Consider the following 21,557-nt stretch of genomic DNA (forward strand, 5'->3'; position numbering starts at 1 on the left):
AAGGAAAAAGTGAAAGCAACCAGAAAAGAGGAAGACCTGAAAAGGACTGATCCAATCTATGGTCCTCAGGTTGCAAGACCTGAGCAAAGTTGTTAATAACAGGATGTTTGTGAGATCATTTGGATGGTCATCAGAGGTCAGAACTGAGTTGATGGGACTTACCCACACACACAAATAGAAAGCCGATTATTGTCCCCTGTCAATACCATACCTGACCCTCACAAAGTGGTAAAGGCAAAGAGGATGGAAACATGAGAGTAGACTTCATGTTCACTAAATTTCCCTAGACCAGGATTAGCAAGATGCAATGCCAGGTTTCCTTCCTGAAAACCTTTTCCACTCCAAATCTGTTCACTCTCTTCAGGCTCATCTTGTTGCAGTGTCTCCTGATTTTTATCTAGATGAAGAATATAAAAGCCATTTCTGTAAAATGTTCATTGCTTGCTTCATACTCATCTATGATCCTTTTTCCAGATGATTTGGATGGCCTCAGAGCTGCTTGATCAAAAAGAGGTGATGAACCAATTCAGTGGCACATGAGAGAAAAAGTAGGCATCTTTCTGTTTGCAGAATTCACCAAACTGAGATCATTGCTCTCCAGATGTCAGCAAATGTTGAAAGTTTTCCTTCCACTGGGGTCACAGAGGATGAACTTCCAGTTAGGCAAGGAAAGCAAGAATCTTACTGTTGCCCTGCTGGTTTCCAACACTGCCTTTTGATTTGGAGAAGATTGCAACTTTGGTTTGGCATCCTCCTATTGTGGTGTGTGTGGGAAGGATGAGATGGATGAAAGGAATGCTTCATACTGGACAGCTTCTCTTGCTTGGGGGGTGGGGGAGGTACTGTAAGAAGTTTTTCCTCTGATTTTGGCTTTCACCAGTACAGCACTGAGAAGCTCCCAACAACTTGTGACCAGCAAAGGGGTTGCTTGCCAGTTTAGCTTTGGAACTGAGCTGAACAAGTCAGCTCAGCCTTGAGTAAGATGAACAGTTCAAGCAGCTAATCAAATGGTCCTAAATGCTTGGAAAGCTCATACTTCTTCAAAGATTGAAAGCACTGTTAGAGATCATCTAGATTTAGCATACTTTGGGTGCACACAAAGAAATCCCACAGCAAAGGTTAATGTTTTGACCACAATACTGTAGATTTTTAGTTCTTACAAAATATACTGGAGCTCTGCAGGACTAGATCAATAGTCCTTTGACTTTGATTTCCCACCCAGGACAATAAGATGTCTTGAAAGGATGGTTACAGGAACACGCATTTCCATCTATTTCTACCCTTAAAAACTATCATTCACAGGTATGCTGCCCCTTACCATGGAGGTTCCATTTAGTCATTATAGCTAGTAGCCACCAATGGATCTACCTTCCATCAATCTGTCTAAAAAAGGAAGGGCTGATCCATTTGTTCAGCTAACTTGTATTTAATTGAGTATATAAACAACCTCATCCTTTCCCCTTTCCCTCCTATATTATTAAAATATGGAAAAATAAATAATGTTTAGTGCTGTTGTTGCTTTTAGTAACACCAGTAACAGCTTTGGAATGACCTAGTGACATAGTTATATACTGTGTCTGGTCCCTACACTGAAATCAGAGATCAGGCTTCAGTATACATGGAATCCAGAGATGCATTCTCCTCAAAGATTCTTGATCCATGTGGGAATCTTGGGAAGGGAGGCCAACACAATGACTTGCATGAAAGTTACTGTGGCAAACTATGATGAAGGATAAGAAACATATAGTACAACTGCTGAAATTTCAAAGCTCTTGCAAACGGCACTTTTGGGTCGTTCTGTTCCGTTGGAATTTCATGAGAGTCAATGTGAAAAACAGCTCTGAAAAGAAGAGCCACTGAAACATTCATCTTAGGCATATTTAGAATAACTCAAGCAAGTCCAATTCTGCCAGTCCTCAGAAGCTAAGCAGGGCCAACCCTGGCTAGTGTTTGGGTGTGAGAAATCAAGGATTTGGATGGAGTACCTCCAAGGAACACCAGGGTCATGATGCAGAGGCAGGCAATGGCAAATCACTATTGTAATGACATTTTAGGGTTAGACTCAGACATTTTAGGGTTAGATTCTACTGTGCAGATATAGCTGTCTTGCAACATTAGCTCACATATAATGTGAGGCATACTCTTCAGTATGCCTAATGAGACTGGGATTATTTGGGGCTTTCCAAAATACAGAAAGAACAAAGCTTGCTTATTAGTGTTTCCTATACCAAACAGCCCCTACATTCACACCAAAATAATAAGCTGTGCAGTATTGTCTTTCATATCACGTTAGAATCATATTATCATGCACTAAGTAAGCCCTGCCCCTTGGGGGGGGGATCAGAGGCAATTATGGCTTGAGTAGCAAATGTTTTATTATTAAAGATTGAAGATATCCAAACAAATTAAAAACAGCCAATGCAACCAAAGGACCTAGAAGTTGATTGCTGACTAATAACAGACAAAAAAAATTCAAACCTTGGCATTTAAACAATTGGGGTTGGATCCCAGGAAATGTGTCTCCCATCATGCATTCCATTTAGAATTGCAACATCATCTTCTGCTAATGAAAAATCAAAGACCTAAGGGAAATGCATATGCAGTTAGTAGAACGTAGACTAAAACACGAACCTGTCTCTTGCCTCTTTACACTACTCTGACTGATACCCCAACCTATTATTTCTGTTCAAGATTTTGTATTATAAGCTGATGGGCTGTAATGGCTAGAGTGTTATCTGGATAAAGGTGAAGGGAAGGGAATTCCAGTGATCTCAGAAAGCTGGAAGGAGTTTAATTATATGACTTGGCACACTTGACTGAGTCAACTAAATTGTTTAATTGAACTATTCCTTGCCTGGGGCCATATATTTCTGACTTTATAATGTCATAAGATCTCTAAAAAACTATAAAGTGGTTTGTTTAACTGCAAGAAGAGAAGCTAACATGAACACACACACACCGCGTTGGGATCTGGATTGATTCATCTTCCTCCTCCACAGCTTCAAAGATTGCCTACAACACCACTGATTCAGCAGGAAGATGTGCCAAAACAGAATGAAAGAGGGATATTAAGAAAATTTAAAATGAAACAGATGCTCAACATGCTTGCTACACTTTTGAGACTACTTCATAAAATTAGCATTATGAGAGAGTCATGTAATGAACTTTCACACACAAAGTTGATTTCGGGCCAAGGGGGATTCCCTGGCTTTTTATTTACTGGTGGGGCAAAACAGTCACCCCTCCTTGTAAATAGGCTGCCTGAGAAGCACACGGTTAGCTGCTGGAGCACACCAGTTGGCACGTAGAAATGAAAAACTGTTAAAACCATTCCTGGGGAAGGACAGAAGCAGACTACAGGGAAGCCCCTTCCCTAGAGCTTTATAAGATTAAGCACAGTCATAGGAGGAAGGAGAGGAGGGATGCGGACTAGATAGTACATGGTGAAAGGCCACTTCCTTGTCTGCCTGTCTCCCCCGCTTGGGATCATGATCTGGAAATTCCTGTAAACTGTGTGCATGGACATAGGCAGACACCACATCAGACATACAGTTTTTATCACAGTGTGTGTAACTGGTATATTCCTATTTAAAAACTCTTCTTTCTCAGTAATCTTGGTTACAATGAACCCTCCCACCCCTTCAAGACTAGTCACCTAGCATCCCTCCTGCTAAAAGGGAAGAATAATTCAGGACAGTTTGAAAACTGAAGTTGCAAGCACCAAGAGAGCTCATCAGTAGATAATCAACTTTAAGAATGGGGGGAAAAATACCCGCTATGGTTTCTTCCCTAGCAACTAGCAATCAAAGGTAACAGTGCCTCAGAATATAGAAATTCCATATAGCTGTTATAGCTTACCATCACTAGTAGATAAATCCTATGGACTTGCCTAATCCCTCTTTAAAGCCATCTAAACCAATGACTAAATCTTGGGGGTAGCAAATGCCTATTAAGTGTCAATAAAGAATGTAGGTAGCTGTGTTAGTTCAGAGAAAAATATCAAGAACAAAAGTTGAGTAATGTATTTTATTACACTTGATCACACTATCACAAAACAATGAGTGATCTTTTGAGCTCTTCAAAACTCTTTATTAGATTGAATGCTTCCAAAATAGACAAAGATAGTAGATTGAAATCTTGGTCCTTGTGAATCCAACAAGCTTTTGGGTATACGTGGATATTTGGTTGTTCGTAGTAACCAATATTACAGAACTTTTATTTTTGGATTTTTTTTGTCAACCAGCCTAGCTACCTACAATCTTTATCTGTTTGGGAACAAACTTTATTGAGCCATCAATTTTGTTTTGCTTGTGTACACCAGCAGCTCTTCTAATCTCCCTTTGTACACAGTGATTGATGCAGAACTTTACAAATTGTTCAAACTCCAGTTTATCATGATATTCAAATGAAGAAGAACTGGGGTTTTTTGTATCCCACTTTTTACTACCCGAAAGAGTCTCAAAGTGGCATATAATCACCCTTCCTCTATACACTACCTCCTCCCTGTGAGGTAGGTGAGGCTGAGAAAGCAATGAAAGAACTGTGACTGGGCCAAGATCACCACCTGACTGCATGTGGGGGAGCAGGGAATCAACCCCAGCTCTCTAGACTGGAGGACACAACTCTTTACCACTACACCAAGCTGGGTCTCAGCACCCCTATAGAGTGTATGTTGTTTCTTCCACACAAATGGGGTTTAATCCAGAATTAAAATTTCCTAAGTAATTTAATAGTATGGCTGTTTTACATCAGCTTCTGGGCATCACTAAAAATGTCTCCATGTTGGTCCTAGATTTCTATTTATCATCTAGCTACTTTAATTTTAATTCCTGGATCTCACTGCTATATATTTGGAGGTGTGTTATGGCCACTGACTCCTCACATTATCTATCAGTGTGTCTAAAAACTACATCAGCCTTTCTTGACCTTTTTACCATTGAGAAACCCCTGACACAATTTTTAGACTTTGAGAAACCCTGGAAGTGATGTCAGCAGGCTATACCTCCCTGCCATGTTCCCAGAAAGCCTGTACTATGTGATGTCTTTGCAGGACCAGTCAGTCACCTCAGTTTCAACACACTTATCCCAAACCCATCACCCTAATTATTGACTCTCTCATGACCAGAGCTCCAGTCCACACATGCATATATCCATGGCAGAAATGTATAAATTCAGTATCACTTCATGATTGTTTCTTTTTTCACAGTGATATCCTCCTGCCATTCTTCAGACTAACAGAAACACTGTGAGCATGGAAACAGGACCACTTCCCCATGCTGCTAAAGTCTCCCCACAATAACTCATTGCTTCTCTCTAAGCTTCATCTACCTACCCTCAAATAAATTAACCTGTGTCTTGAGAGCAAGCAGCACTAAACTCATGACTTCTACTCGGCATGTGGCACCAGATACAAAACAGCCCATATTCCTCAGATCTCTGATGGCTTCTGGCTTTATAGATTGTTTTAATATTTAAGGATTTTCTAAAAACAGTTCAGTGCAGTTACCTGAGGTTCGTTTGCAAGCTTACTGAAGTGAGGAAAAGGCTTTTATTTTCCAGGCCTCTTCCTTGCTCGGCTGCCAAAACTTCAATGGGCTTACCTTGCTTGGCTCACTACCCCTCCTCCTCAACATATTGTTATTGGGGCTGCTTCCTGAATTACCTCTAAGTATATATCTCACTTTCCCATGCCCATTCCTTTGGTAGGCAGTTAGGGTAACAGGACCTAGCTTGCAGCCCCCAAGGTTTTTCAGTACAGCCAAGTGATCCAGCTGCCACAGAATACACATATATTCCAGGTAAGCAAAAATAACAACAACAACAACAACAAAAACAAACAGCTACAGGAGATGAAAGGCAATTAAAGGTCACATGGGTTTCTTTGGAACTACAGAAGTCTGTCCCACTTTACATTTGGCCAAGCCTACACTTCAGATTTAAACCTATCCTTTGATCTCTTTAAGACTGGAGCTAATCTTTGATGTCTATTTAGCCTTTCTCATTTTAAAACGATATCAATTTTAAATTAAAATTTTCACTCTTATTCACTTATAATTGTTATACGGGGGGGCGGGGGCGGGATGATGTGCAAGCTGCTACAGAATTACCCCTCCAGGACTCAATAAGGTATTCAGCCCTTGCTTTAACTTTAAACAAAGCATAATTTCTCCTTGCATAGATACTTCCCTTTTTACCTTTTTCTTGACACCATGTTTTTAGGATTGTGGCACTTTGCTGCTGTAAATCACATTTTTTTACACTAATGTTTGCATAAATTCCACAGAGTTTACATATTATGCTGGAGTAATTCCACTGATGCTTACAGAGCTGGGCTGCCACACAAAAAATATAAAGGACTGGAAGGTCCAGTTCGAAGTGTTAAATATTAGAAGCCAAATATACTTCGCAAAAGGCTGTTCACTCTTACCTGACAATTTTCCTGGATTCTTTCTGGTTTTGTAGACTTCGGAATAGTTACAATGTTATTCTGGAAGGAAAAATAGATTAATTTTATTGCAGAGAGCTGGGTTTAAAAAAAATGGGATGAAAGGGAAAAAAGCTAGGACACCATTCAGCAAGTCAAGCGTTGACATGACAGTATCGATACAGAAGGGTTCCCTCTCGTCCCGTAGCCAGAGCATAAAACATTTAACAGCTTAAAAACAAGTATCATTATACAGTCCTCAGGCAAGAAGACTACAAAACAAGATGTCACAGTCCCACTGTATTCTGCATTAGTCAGACCGTACCTGGGTACTGTGTGCAGTTCTCAGTGCAAAAAGGACTCTCTCCCTAATAACATGAGCCAGCTGCCTGGAAGCAGTGATGGGGTGGCTCAAGCAGAGTTGTCTGAAGCTCAACCCCTCAAAGACGGAGGTTCTGTGGCTGGACAGGAAAGGTCCAAGTGAGGAAGCACACCACCTCCCCAACCTGGATGGAGTACAGCTATCAGTGGTCCACTCCGGCAGGAACCTGGGGGTGATAACTGATGCCTCCCTTTCAATGGAGGCTCAGACCACGTCGGTAGCACAGCTGGCATTCTACCACCTTTACCAAGTCAAACTACTAGTGCCCTACTTGGCCCTGCACACCTAGCTACAGTGATCCACGCAATGGTCACCTTTAGACTGGACTTCTGCAACTTGCTCTACGCTGGCCTGCCCTTATCCTTGACCCAGAAACTACAACTGGTCTAGAACGCGGCTGCTGGGGTCCTCACGGCAACACCTCAGAGGTCCCACATCCAGCCCATCCTCCAGCAGCTGCTCTGGCTTCCAGTCAAATTCCAGATCAGGCTTAAGGTTTTGGTTATCACTGCTAAGGCCACATGTGGTCTGGGCCCAGTATACCTAAGGGATCGCCTCTCTACCTACACCCCTCAAAGAGCCTTGTGCTCTACCACCTCCAACCTCCTAGTGGTCTCTGACCCTAAGGAAGCCCACTTGACCTCAACCGGGGCCAGAGCTTTCTCCACCCTGGCCCCCACTTGGTTGAACGAGCTCCCAGGGGAGATCAGGGCCCTGACGGAAATTGAACAGTTCCGCAGGGCCTGCAAAAGGGAGCTCCTCCCCACAGCATTTGGTTGAGGTCAATCTGAACCACTGCTTCCCACTGGCCCCCAAGCCACCCTCCAATTCCAATCATTACAGATATGCCCAAACCACTGGGCTTCAGTACGAGTTAATCAATGTTTCTAGTATTCTACCGTTCTACAATGTTTATTATTATCATTATACTATTATTATTGTTATTGTTATTGTTATTATTAGATTTATAGCCCGCCACTCCCTTGCGGCTCATGGCGGGTAATTGTTACCGTTGTTACCACATTACTACAAACTGAGTTAATTGTATTGTTCCCATTTCATGTAAATTGCCTTGCGCATTCAGGGAGGGTGGTATATAAAATCAATAAATCAATTAATCACTATGCTAGAATTAGCCTGAAGTATATGCACTTCCAGTATTCCTCAAAAAACAATAATTCCCAGAGTCAAGCTGAAGGCCACAACCAATATTTAGTGTGGTTGCATGACTCAGGGCAGCAAGAGGATAAGTCTACTTACTGTTCTTGGACAAGTTTTACCTGGATGAATGGGAAAGATGTACCATTACAGACCACTGTAAACAAACAAAACTTTATTGTTTAATAACAATGGAAATAATGATGTTGCCAACTTCAAAACTTACCTGTATGCTCCAGCGAATACAGATCTGTGCAGGAGTTCTGCCATATTTCTTTGCAAGCTGAACAATATTAGGATGACTAAGGGCTTCACCTTTAGCAAGCGGGCAGTAACCTTCAAAAACAATATTTCTGCTCCGGCAGTAATCCAGTAGTTCTTGAGGCCTTTGGAAAGGGTGGTATTCAACCTTTCAGAAATGAGAACAAACCTTACAGTCAAAGCCCTCTTTAGCTTCTAACCTATTAAAGCCCAAAGGTCGAACAAATGAATTGCTACTAATTTGGCAGAATACTAACTGTTCAAAAGTGTTCTTGAAACAGCTCCCCTTCCAAAATCCATGGGTAGAAATCCTTGGGTAGAAATGTGGTGCTTTGGAGAAAACTGGTTGCCATCAGCAGGGAAACCATGAATTCAAACTCTTTGCAGCAATTACAACCCAATACCAAGACAGCAAACATGCAGGCCAATCACTATGTTCTCCTCCTCCTCATCTCCCTCAGCTAGACTCAGGTTCTTATCTTGAAATCTGAAATTATGTGTCGTTCTCCAGATATGGTGTCACGGTAAAAATGACTGCACAATAGACATATATTCTACCAGATTACTAAATTTCATGTCATTTATGTGAGCAGAGTGTCCATATTTACATGACTGCTGTATTAACCTCACTGTAAATATTTCCTCAACACATGACAAGACTGTGGGGCATATTTTGTAAAATAATCTGATATCATTCAAGGACTCCTAGCCAATGTAGCTCAAACAACCTCTACCAGGATCTTCCATTAGAGGGTGGGGGGGGGGGGTTTAAACCTCATGTGGCAGAAAAGACTCAATAATGTGACAGCTGAGGGAAGCATAACTATAATCAAACAAAGCATACAGGATGGCCTGGATAACATCCAAATGGGCAATCCCACAACAATGTGACAGTTTCCTGAGGCAACATACCACCCCAAAGGATTTTTCCATCTTTCTCCCCACCTTCTCTTCTGCGAAGGGATGGGAATTTCAGTGGGAATAGACATTCAAAGGGGTTGAATCTGGGCCTGGGTGTTAATCAGGCCAGGCCTAGACTGATAATAGAGGGGCAGAGTAAACTAACAGGAACAACAGTCAGTGTGGTATAATGGAGTAGAATCTGGGAAACTCAGCTTTGAAGCCCCACTCTGCCATGGAAACTCTTGGCATTTGCTGGCAGGGGCTCATGGGAATTGTAGTCCATGGACATCTGGAAGGCCGCAGTTTGATTACCCCTGCTCTTGGCTCAGTCTCTGTCACTTTGACTAACCTTCCTCACAAGTTGTTGATGTGAGGCTAAAGTGGAGATGGGGAAGATGTGATGTTGTAAGCTGCTTTGGGTCTCCATTAGGGAGAAAAGTGAGGACATAAATAAATGCATGCAGATCTACTTTTTTAAAGAGAGGGAACTGAGGTAAATATTAAGCCACTGGCAAACCACCTCTGCTTCTCACTTGCCTTAAAAACCCCTTGCTGTTGTCATCATAAGTCAGCGGAGACTTGATGGCACTTTACATATGATGAAGCCTAAAAAAACATGAACCCTTGAACCTGACCACCCTTCTATGTAACTAGCATACAATTCCACATCAGTCTTTGAAGAAACACACAGTTATCTGCACACATACAAATCAAAGTGATGCCAAATGTTTTCGATCTAAAGGGCCGTCACACTTGTTCCAATGACTTAACCATTCTGTGTACTTTTGATAATGAAGAATGGGAAGAAAAAAAGAGTTTTGTTTAACATGATGACATCAACAGAGGGAATGTGGAAAATTTCATCCACCCTGAGGAGGATGAAGGGCTGCTTCCTGTTTCTCATCTCTAGTACATGTTGTCTTTTTAGGAAACAATAGGCAGGAACAATAGGCTGGCATCTGCTCAGGACTTACTCTGAAAAACCCAGGCTCTCAAAGGCTAGGCTGACTCAGCCTAAACCCTGTGTGATCAGAAATGCCTGGCTACATAGAGGAACAAGGTTCAAGCAGCAGACATATCCATCTTTTCAGCCTTTGAAGTTTCTTGACCTCTCTGTGGCATTCTTCAGTGTATTAAGAGACACCGCTGAGACACTGCTTATCTAACTACTTATTTGTCCCTGAAGAGGCTACACAATATTCCCAGTTTACACTATGAAGAAAGTTGGGGAAGAAGAGAGGAGCAATAATCTGAGGATTATTTTCAGAAATTCAGATCTCTAAATCCTATGCTGAGTATTTCACAGAGGGAAAGAGAGCTTACTAGGTAGTTTTATCTGTATAAACCATTCAACCGTTTTGAAGACTGAATATTGCTTTCTCTGTTGCTTTAATATGTCAGATTTTCATTTCTTCATTTCAGAGTTAGAGGCTCAGAGTGGGTGAAGTAAGGACTCAACCTCACTGCCACCACACGTTGGCTCACCTAATCAAGTTAAGAATCAAGTAAGAATTACTGAAATACTGTATATTGAGCGCTTCCAACATTCTCAAGTAGAGGTGGACAATCCTTGGCACAAGTACTCAAAGGAAGCAGAGAAGACCATTTAACCTGGCATGGAAGACTGGATCTCCTCCTAAGGGACTGAAACAAGCCCCATGGCAATGGCAATACTACTTGGACTTAGCTTGCTCCCCTTGATTGCAGCAAGGTACAACCCTTGGCTTGGATCCAATGATGCACAGGTGGAAACACAAATGGACTTAGCACACTTCTGCTTATGTAGCCACTGTTGCTTTCCTCTCTATATATTACAGAGCCTGAGAGTCAGTCGCACAAGCAGAAACCTAAGTGTGGATACAAGTGTAACTTAGCACAAGCAACTATTATAGTCTTTTCCTTGTATTCTTGCTCTTATGCAACCAGAAATTCTACACTGGAACTACCTCATCTCCCCTTCAACCCACCCCCTGCTTTGGTTGTCAGATAAATATTGCAGTTTTGGGGTACTCTTGCTTACTGTTTTGCAATATTTTAAGATGGGTGAATAATGTAATTAGGGCAAAACACCATTTGAAAGCATCATTCATTCCAATGTCAGGTTCATGTACCCTACTACAGTAAGCCCCACCCAGAAAACAAGAACTGAAGGTAGCTGAGGTTCAATAGATAGACCTTCAATGCAGATCTTTCCCGGGCAAATTAAAAGCAAGGAAATGGTGGCAGTGATTATATGATTTAAGACACAGTTAGATGGGCCCATTTTGTGTAGGGTTTTAAAAGTAAAAAATTGTTCTATAGATTGGACTCAGAATCATATAGGTAACCAGTGAAGTCAGGTGAATATGGGTGTCATATGTTCCCACTCTTCACAGAGGATGTCAAATTCAGGTCAATCTAGGGTGGGCAAAACAATTCCCTCCACTAGACACATGTATCAATGTGTATAATACACTCACCTGATTCACATGAGGTGTTACCTGGCAGTCTTCCTTTAACTGCTCCAAATGATCAATGAGAAAGTTGCTTACTCCAATAGAGCGGCAAAAGCCTTAAATTAAAACAAACAAAGAGGCACTACATATTTGTAATGGTCTATCTTAGTCAGAATGCTATACTGCTTAAAATTGGCTTTACATTTTAAAATGAGGGAACTAAAAACAAGATACAGGCTGCTTCTATAGGATGACAATTTTTTGTGAAGATCTCATGGCTGTTCTGAATGGAATGGCATTCACACCAGCAATGGATCATCCAGTGGGCAGCTTTCTATGCACTTTCCTTGCATAGATTCCCCCCACTGCCTTTTCCCAAACAATGGAGGCCTTTCCTTTTTAATTGGTAATTGCTAGATCACCACAAAACAATTGCGTTATAGTGATCTTTCGCCATGACCTTGTAGCTCCTCTGAATTCCCAGCTTCCTTTTTTTAAAAAATTGAGAGCAAAGAATTCAAAGAAGGTAGCAAAATGTGGCAATGCATCATTGTTACTGAACTACAGTGATCTAGGAATTGCCAGTTTTTAAGAATAGTCCTCAAAACCCTTCTGTGGTTGTGGTGGAAGCTTGAAGCAGGAAAAACAGCATCAAGGTAGGCAGGACTTTAACAAGTGCACTCCTTCCCATCCACACAGTTTGCACACAAGCTTTCACTCTGATCCTTCCAAACTGATCATATCAAACCAGATTTAGGAAAAGACTGAACCAAAGCAAAGTGGACATTCATGTAGATGCTCAAGGAAACAAAATGCTGAAGAAGATCTAGACCCTCCCCCCGGGTTACTCTACTGGCGGATTAAAATCGGCAACCACTGCCCACACCCAGGGGTGGTATTGTGAGGGGATCTGGTTGTGTTTTTTTTGCCGTTATGTCTTGGACTTTTTGTATATGGACTGTTGTGCACTTTATAGATTATGGGATTGTTTTAGGGGTAATGTTTATTGGGGTTTTTATGCATGTTTGTAACCCGCCACGAGCCTTTTGGGAATGGTGAGCTAGAAATTTAATAAATAATAATAATAAATAATAATAATAATAAAAACGCAAAACTCTCTACTTTAGAAGCCAAACAAGAACAAAACAACTATGCAAAAGCAAGCATACAGAACTGGACCGTTCAACAGACACAAGGGAATTTTAATGGCAGGCTTCTTATTAAAGTGGAAAGTCCAATCCTCCCGACATATATAATTAATATTTAATGCAAAGAAACACCACCATTAAATCATCTATAGTTCATTTGCAATTGCTGGCATCATACATGTATTTTGGCATTTAAATGCAGGTACTTTTGCACCCCAGTTTAAATGCATCTCTCAGCTCCCCTCAAAAGCTAAGAAAAGGTTGTTCTCTACCCTAAGTTCTCAGAGAAGGGTGACCTATAAAGCGTACGGATATTCATTTTGAACACTCATCATCAGATAAGAGGGAGGGGGAAACATCACACATGCACCAATTTCTGCATAATAGAGTACGGTAGAGCGCCACTGGGAGGCACGGGGGGAAATAAATGTTGAACATCAAGTTGGACAGCATTATCTGAGTACACTGTTCAATCAAGATCCCTTTAGGAAGCAGTTTTATTATCTAAACACACTGGGAGCTCCCTTGTGGATTCAAGCTCCAGGCTAAATTCTGGGAAAGGCTGACGTAGTGTAAGCAAAGAACAATTGGACTTCACCAGGTTGAAAAGGAGGAAATGGCGTTCTGAAGAGCCTGCCAAAAGCTAAAGAAAAGTGGAACACTGGTCGAAGACTAATAGGGTGGGAGCAAAAAAGAACAAAAAGAAAAAAACAGGAGGACAAACAGTCCGAGAAGTAAACCTCACATTAAACTAACAAATGCTGACTCTGTGCATCCTAAATGAGGAGCATGGACTGTGTATACGTAGATAGGTAGACTTATTCAATCAATCTGACCCATCTAAATAATACAAAAGCTGAGAGCTATAAAAATTAATAGCAAAAAATAATAATTACAACGTCATGGATAAAATACAAAAATATTATAACATAAAAGTATTAGAAAACTGAGCAATGTTAAACCAAGTAAGTATCAAGAGCAGATAAATTGTTTACCATAAGAAAAAAGGTATTATTTACTGGATAGCCATGTTCTTGTTCTAATATATATATAAAGGAGAAATAGGATATTAGCTACAAGAATGTAAACTCTGTTTATTCAATCCATTAACCATTAAGCATGTGCAAAGGACATCATAATCAGATAATCAAATAATATTTATCTACTAGTAAAAAAGCCCACTGCAGTCAGGAATGCGGCAGGCGCTAGCAGGGTGGGATGGGGAGGCAGTGGTAGGCAGAGAAGCCTCCCTGGACTTTCGTGCATATATCCCCCAAGGGAGGTGGCAGGGCAAGTGGGCGGTGGCTGGGGGGTGTGGCAGTGATGGTGCGGGCTTAGGGAGGGTCGCTGCCGCCTCCAGCGGGTGAATGCCGCTGGCTGGCCGCCGGGCCCACCATCCCTCTGCAGTTGGGGCTGCGACAGCTTGTTGGGGCTCCAGAAGCGGCTCGCTGGTAGTGACGGTGGCTCATTAATGGTGGCACCTGCTCTGAAGTGCGGGTCGTGCCTGGCGCAGTTGTTCTCTGCTGCCTTGTCAGCGGGTTCACCAAATCTCGGGGGCTGCTGCCACCGCCACCCAAGTGCAGCAGTGGGTCAGCAGCATGTAGCAGGTGGTGGCATGGGTGAGGTTGGTGGGTGGGTATGTTTGCGGGTGTGCGTGGTGGTGACATAGTTAGGCCACTGGATCCTGGCCGGCCTTGGTGGCAGGTGAGCATGTGGGCACAAGGCAGCAAGCTCGCCTCACATCCGGCTTAAGGAGTGGGCTCCATAGGGCCAGGGCAACCCGGGTGCGGCTGGGTGGGTTCAGCGGGCCAGTGGCCAAGACAGGAAAGTGGAGGAGTTGCACCAGCTAGGCACTATGTGGCGGCGAGGTGGGCTGTGTGGCTCACAGCCAGCCTTGGGAGGCAGGCGCTCCAGGGGCTGGCCCAATCCGGTTGCACCTGGTTGATTGGCCCGTACGAGCGGAAGCATAGTCCAGACACCAGATGTATCCTGGACGGCACTCTACTCACAGGGGCCTTTCCCAAATATTAGGGAGAACAATGGTAAGGATGTTTCAGACATTCTTATAGATCTTATTCTGGTAGAGATATAGAGAAATTTTGCTATCATATTAGAGATAAATGGGTCTTTATTCTTTAACAGAAATTTAACTAAAATGTCACTATTATAAGATGTAAGATGAATATCTTGTAAAGAATGATAGCAATGGTAAATTTAAACTATTCCTGATACTACTGTAGAGGGGACAATATAATAATCTATGTGAGATTGTCTCAATTTGATCAGTATTTCAAGGACATAAATGTGACTCCAACAGATGTGTATGAAACCTACCCTCAAGGAGAGCTGAAGGGAATGCATTAAAACATGCTCTTGAAAAGACCTAATGGTATTTTACTATTTAAATGTTTGATAGATAAGGAGCTGGAGTATTTCCTGAGCAGCCTTTCAGTGAACTATATAATCTGGGAAGTGCTACAGTTTCCTCCTGGGATTCAATCTATATCAAGAAGACATTATTGTACAACAGCTTTAGCTGTTTTGAATCCAAGTTCAACTAGATGAACCAGATGAAGACCAAAGTTACAGATTTTTTTTCAATGGTTTCAATATTCCAAGGGAACTGTAAGGAAACTGCTAGAAATTTTGGAATTAATCCTGTCGGATGGAGCTGGATTTTCAACCAATAATTGAGGGTTATCAACCAAGCACAGGTTTCTACCCTCAAAAGGCCAGATTCTTAACATATTACAATATTCAGTGTCCAATTGGGGAGTTTATATAGATCTCTTAGGAATCTTGATTGCAGTCTTTCAAGTACTGCATAACTTCTGCATGGGCCCAACTGGGTACCACGTGTAAAGTGCATTAATACCTTTGCAAGATTACAGTCTGAGAGCTGACGGAATGAATTTACCTCCTTTAACTTGAAAGAATCTAGGAATAGCTAAGGCACTTTTCTGTGCAGAATCTGCCACTGATTGTATATAGGCATGCTGACCACCATTGTGTTGAAAATTCACTCCTAGATATCTAAATTCATATGGTGGACATATGAATTTCCAGTGCTGCATACCACCATGTCGTCATAAATATGCGCAGGCAGTTTAGCATCTTGAGACATTGGAGTTACACGGGTAGGCTCATAAGCAAGGGAAAAGACAAAAGTCCCTCATTTGCTAAACCAATGCAGCAGTTCCAAAGAGTTGTACCGTTGCTCACTGAGAGGTTAACAGGACATAGGAAAGTATGGTGGGCTCAAGAAGACTATTAGTCTCAAACAGAGGAAGGACAACACTGCGTGGGAGGCAAGGGAGCTTGCCAGCTCCCAGAAATGCTGAGACAGTTGTGTGCACGGCAGTCTCTTTCTCTGATAAATAGGTGGCAACAAGACAAATAGCAGCTAATCTAGAAAGTACAGCATGAGACAATTTTTGAAGGGTTATTAGCATACTAACGAATTGGCATGCAGCCACCTCTGGTTTGGGCTCTCCTGGGAATGCCATCCAAACGAAACAGCCAGGGGAACCCACTCTTTCTGAGCACCAAGCAGCTGTGTTGTTAAGCTCAGCATTTACACCTAACACCTATTAATGCTAATAGGATTTGGGGGGTTTAAGGGGGGGAGACTTGTCTAGGATTTAAATATAAATTTGTATTAATGTGCAAAAAAAATTTGCAATTCAGATGCCTCGCTTAGTCTATAATTTACATGCTATAGAAACAGCAGCATAGTAATCCACTGGTTTTTGTGTGTGTGTTTTACTCATAGAAGCTACAGACATTCAAATCTGACCACATATGTCTACATATGATTGCTTCCACATGGGGATGATTCCCCATTCTGTCCTCACAGCTATTGTGGCTACAGAGGCATTGACAACAGCAACGGGGCTTCCACCCAGGGCTGTTCTCTGTGGTCTCTCTGCATGCCCAGCATTCCTCACCATCACTGGCAGGCTTTTTGAAATGAACCATTAAGTATCTCTGATATATTTGTTTCCTTATTTCATAACCTGCCTTTCCTGCAGATTATAGTAGGCGTATCACAAGCCATAAAGCAGTGCTATCAGACAGCAGAAGTCAACCAATGGACAATGACTAGAATTGCAGAATAGGAGGACAATGCAAACCACAAACTAACGCATTACAGAGAGTGGATTACAATGTATAGGACAGTGTCCTTAAAGCAGGTGATGCTTCTGTCCTAGTAACCAACCAGGCCGTTCTCTTCCTGCTCCAGCGCACATCCCTTGAGCAAAAAGGTAGGAATGAAGATAGGGATGAAGTTACTTTGTGAGGAACTCCCACATCCCAGAAGGATCCCTCACTGCTCCCCAACTAAATGGGATTCAGAGTCTTTCCCTTTTTGTAGAGCGCCACCCCCACATGATCTCTGCCCCCTCATCAGCTTGGTCCAGGGGGAGCATCCAAGCCAAGGCAACTTTTGTAATGTGAGCCACAATAAGGTGTGTAAAGTAGGGACTAACCAAATAACCAGATATTTACAACAATCCAAGGCAGAATCTTTAATCCCTACATCTACCTCCAAGTGGGTCAACAAAATGGTACAGTTCACAGTGTCAAACACTGCTAATAAATTCAGCAAGAGCAACAGAGGTACATGGTCCTTGTCCACATAAAAATACCAATCGCTGACTGAAGTCATTAATATCATCGCTATTCTGCAGCCTGGTCTAGAGCAAAGGAGTCCCCCAGAAAGACCTAGAGTTCTGCCATCACTCTTTCTTTTGTTTAGCCATGGAAGGGTGTGATAATGTACAGCGTATATATTGCTAGAGTACCAACATAATACCTACTACCAATTTTTAAAACTGCCAGCCACAAGCTACACTGGGGAAGGCAGGTATTAAAGGAGAAATAACACCAGATGGCAGGGGAGGTGCAGAAATTTCAGGAAAGATTATATCCAAAGAAGGTTTGTGAAGACTTAAAAGGTAGATGAATGCCAAACAAACACCGCAGCTTGGTGGGAAATGGAGGGCAAGCAATTTATGTGACAGTGAATGCTTGAACTTTTGTTAATGACAATAGGCACTGACAAGAATTCTGTGAATGTCAGCATGTCAGCATTCACTGATAGACAGATACTGATAAATGCCAACAATCTCATTCACCAAATTCACCATGGTAATACTGAAACTCAACACCTCCAAGATGGAGATCCTGTGGCTGGGAAGGAAGGGGATGCGGGGCCATGACAATAATAATAATAATCTTGCCATTAGTGGGAGTCAGCCTCAAATGTAAGGTGGTGGCTTATTCAGGTAAGCATTCTGAATTCTGCCCCCCCCCCCCCCCCCGGTCTACTTGCCAAAAGCATCTATCAAACAAACTCCATGAAAAGATTTTTTAAAAGAAAAAGCTACAGAACAAAATGGACACATTGATCTTACCACAAAGATCTGTAAATAAACGGTCTGAGCACACAAGCTTTGTTTGACTACAATAACATGCCTTATCTTTCTTAAACACTCCCATGAGCTTTTATCAGGGCTTTTAAGCTTTCCTATAAAACTAACTACCAACGGTAACAAAAACATTTCTGGAGACTTTTGTGCAACAGTATGTTAATAATTCTGTTCCCCATAACATTTCCTTAGGCCATGCTGAGCTCTGTGTGGCGAGAGGTGGCAACAGGACCCATAAAACTGTAGCATTAATTCATACGGCAGTGTGCTTCCAAAAGACCAACCCAGATTATCTGAGGCCTAGGCCTTCTGCTGGGGGCTAAGGAAGGAAATGAAGAAGGTGGGAAGAGCCTCCTGGATCAGAGAAAGACAGATTTCCTGCAGGCAAAAGGCTGTGGGGCCAGGGGAAGAGAAATGGTTTTCTGGGCCCCACAAGGATCAACTGTCTGGCAGGCAGCCAAGCGTGACTTTTCAAAACTGTAGCTACTGGCAGGACTCCCAAAGGTGATGCATTCAGCTATGACATTGCGTCTAGGTACACACCAATTCGGGAGGTCCATGAAGCAGCTGGCAGGCTTCTGTTGAATGCCTGAAGGAGGGCAGAAAATCTGAACTTGGAGCAAGTCCATTATGAATTCCCCTTAGTGTAGCCACACACACACACACACACAACCCAACTGGTCTCATTTCCTAGAATGAACACTAAGAAACATGCTTGATTCTGATGTGCTTTTCATCAGGAGGAATGTACATTGAAGAGGGGCAAAACTGCAAATAAGAGAAAGCTGAACGAGGGCCACTAGTTTGCACATAATAATGGTAATATTACTATAAGCTACTACATGAATGTTTTGGCCATGAATCTTTCCAGAGTCAGGACTTGCAAGCATGTGACAGGAAGAGGAGGAGTCAGTGCTTTGACCGCAGCATCAAGGTCAGTATTGTGGGCAGGATACCAAGAAAGCCAAAGGTCAGATCCACCACTGAATAACCTCTCCTCACTGTCCCACCACTCTTCTCAAACTCAGCATGTGCCTTTGTTCTCTATGCATGTGTGCAAGTAACAAGTCCTTCCCGAAAGGGAGCAAAAATGTGCTTAACAGAGACTTTGGATCTATCAGGTAGAGCTCTATAAGCCACAGTTCAAGACTCTCAAAAGACTACTGTGTTAATCTCATTAATATTACATTTTAGAGACAGATGAAAATAGAAGCAAATGGGAGAAAAAAGTAGTTTTAAATAAAGGCAGTACCCGGAAGCTCCAGCTCAATAATATTCAAGCTAGCACATCTTCAATAAAATAATTAAAACTTATATTCGAGAAATTCTGCTACTACTTCTGCTTAGATTTCAGAAACCAAGGGGATGAAATGAATGAGGAGGCCACACAGAAATCTGTGGCAACTGAATAACTTCTGCAAAGAACACAGCTTTCAATTTCACACTGTAAACATGGGTACGTTCCTCTTCAGAGAAGAGATGCTTTGTTACTGTACCAAGTTCAGAAGAAACACAGCCTCTCTTGTGGATTAGAAATAACTATATTGTACTGAGGGGTATGTGTGAGACTTCACGTCACCCAGAAGAATCCTGTTGCTGAGATGCCTTGAGACAAGCAGACTGTAGCAGTAAGCTGCCATTCAGATAACTCATTCTTCTTTGTTTAGAATATTTATCATCTTCTTAGGATATATTGTTCTAACACATCTTTGTTAGCAAATGTGTTTCAACTGATACTATTACTTACAAAGTTCTATTTCTCAAATCGTTACAATTAAAACAGATTATGCATGCCACATACGTTTATTTTCTCAAGAGACAGCCTCAAAATATCTTATCTGATTTACTGGGTGTGGTACAGAGGATATCCTTCACAAACCACCCTGAACCACAAGAGGTTGCTTTGACTGATGTGAATCTTTATCATGTTCATTTATCATGCTATTACTGAAAAACAAGGGTGCCATTAGCATAAGCATGATGTGTGGTGTGGGAGCTGTCTCCCAATCAGGAGATTCAACTCTACTTCACCCAACGTTTGTCTGTGCAAAAAATTAAGAGGGAAGACCGACCGACATTGGTGCAACCCATACATCAGTGGCCTGGCTTACAAGAATGGTTAGAATCCATAGAACTCACTAAATGTAATGCTGAGCTCAAAGATTCTGGGTTAATTGACAGGTCTCACTTGGATTTCAGCGAATTGGCCTTAAGAAGGAGATAAACTCAGAGCAGTCAAGAATACCTCCCTTCATGTCACTGCTGTTTGAGCATGATACTTAGATGGTGTTGTTAAGAGAGGTCATTGATGGGTCTTCAAGACCATTACAGAACACTTGGGAGGAAACAGCCTAAGGGATGTTGGACCTGTGATTGCTCAATAGGTTGAAATGTGTAACCTCCTCACTCTGAGGTCAACTTGTAAGGTCACACTTTTCTTATAACTCCCTTAAAATGCAACATGTTGCTTCAGTTACAAATCCCAAAGCTTCAAAGGCTATCAAAGATCATCTTCCTAATTTCTCAGAAGAGAAAATAAAGCATATAAATAGATTATGTGGTCAGATACTTTTACAAATAATTAGCGTTCAAGGACAACATTCACATTAGCTTTTATGGTCTTCATTCACATTTTGATTTTGTTCTTCTGTGGAATTTCCCATTTCCTTTAAAGCAAACTACGGAGTACTTTCTTGAAGCCTAACAATCAGACAACTAATGGAAGTTTCTTGAAACAGCTCTATATTAAATGGAAATGGGGGGATTTTAAAACATCAGCAGAAGCTTGCATTCGAAACAGACAAGGTATTTCTGTCGACATCAGCAACTAAAGTGTCATATTTAGAATTGATCAAGGGCTGAAGAATTGGCAACTGGCTTCTTTCTATGAACTCCCTCCCCCCATAAGTTAGCACACTGGCACATGGTTCTTTGTGAGGGTATCCTTGAGAGGAACTATGAAACATAAACTTGTGGAAAATACTGCAGTTAAATTGGGCTAGGGTGAGTCTTATACTACTTCTGTTTTACAACAACTCCACTGACTGCTAGTTTCTTTCTGGCAGCAAATGAAGGTATTGTTTTCAACCTTAAAAGCCCTTTACAACCTGGGAACTTTGAAGACCTACCCACCAATGTTGCTCAGCCCAGTGTGTTGGGAGTGACCTCCTATCAGGCGGTGTGATCATCCTCCATGAGATCCGTGACATCCTCCATGACTTCCCCTACCCCATGGAAAGATCTGCACAGGGCACCTCTCTAGTTCCCTTTCAAGAGCTGTGTAAAGCGACCTTATATCAGCAAAGTTTTCTTGGCTGAGTCACAAGTGAGAGTGCATTTTTTAAATATGAGCTTGTTTCTAGCATCAAAAACAATGTAATATGCTATGGACCATTTTGATTAGTTGACCTGATT

General features: G+C 41.9%; 1 protein-coding gene across 2 annotated transcripts in view; it reads right to left on the reverse strand.

The window, feature by feature from the left end:
• The window catches only part of LOC143835366 (putative oxidoreductase ZK1290.5), a 73,635-nt gene that overhangs the window by 12,382 nt on the left and 39,696 nt on the right, over positions 1 to 21,557 (reverse strand). The window contains exons 4-7 of one of the 2 annotated variants that reach the window (XM_077332860.1): positions 11,588 to 11,679; positions 8,191 to 8,373; positions 6,428 to 6,487; positions 2,479 to 2,582 (exon numbers count right to left, since the gene is read on the reverse strand). In XM_077332860.1, the coding sequence (XP_077188975.1) occupies positions 2,487 to 2,582; positions 6,428 to 6,487; positions 8,191 to 8,373; positions 11,588 to 11,679 (431 nt within the window). In that variant the 3' untranslated portion in view covers positions 2,479 to 2,486. The remainder of the gene's footprint in view (positions 1 to 2,478; positions 2,583 to 6,427; positions 6,488 to 8,190; positions 8,374 to 11,587; positions 11,680 to 21,557) is intronic. The other variant, XM_077332859.1, reaches the window with a different exon arrangement.

Source organism: Paroedura picta, chromosome 4 (genome assembly GCF_049243985.1).
Source record: "Paroedura picta isolate Pp20150507F chromosome 4, Ppicta_v3.0, whole genome shotgun sequence".
Lineage (NCBI taxonomy): Eukaryota > Metazoa > Chordata > Lepidosauria > Squamata > Gekkonidae > Paroedura > Paroedura picta.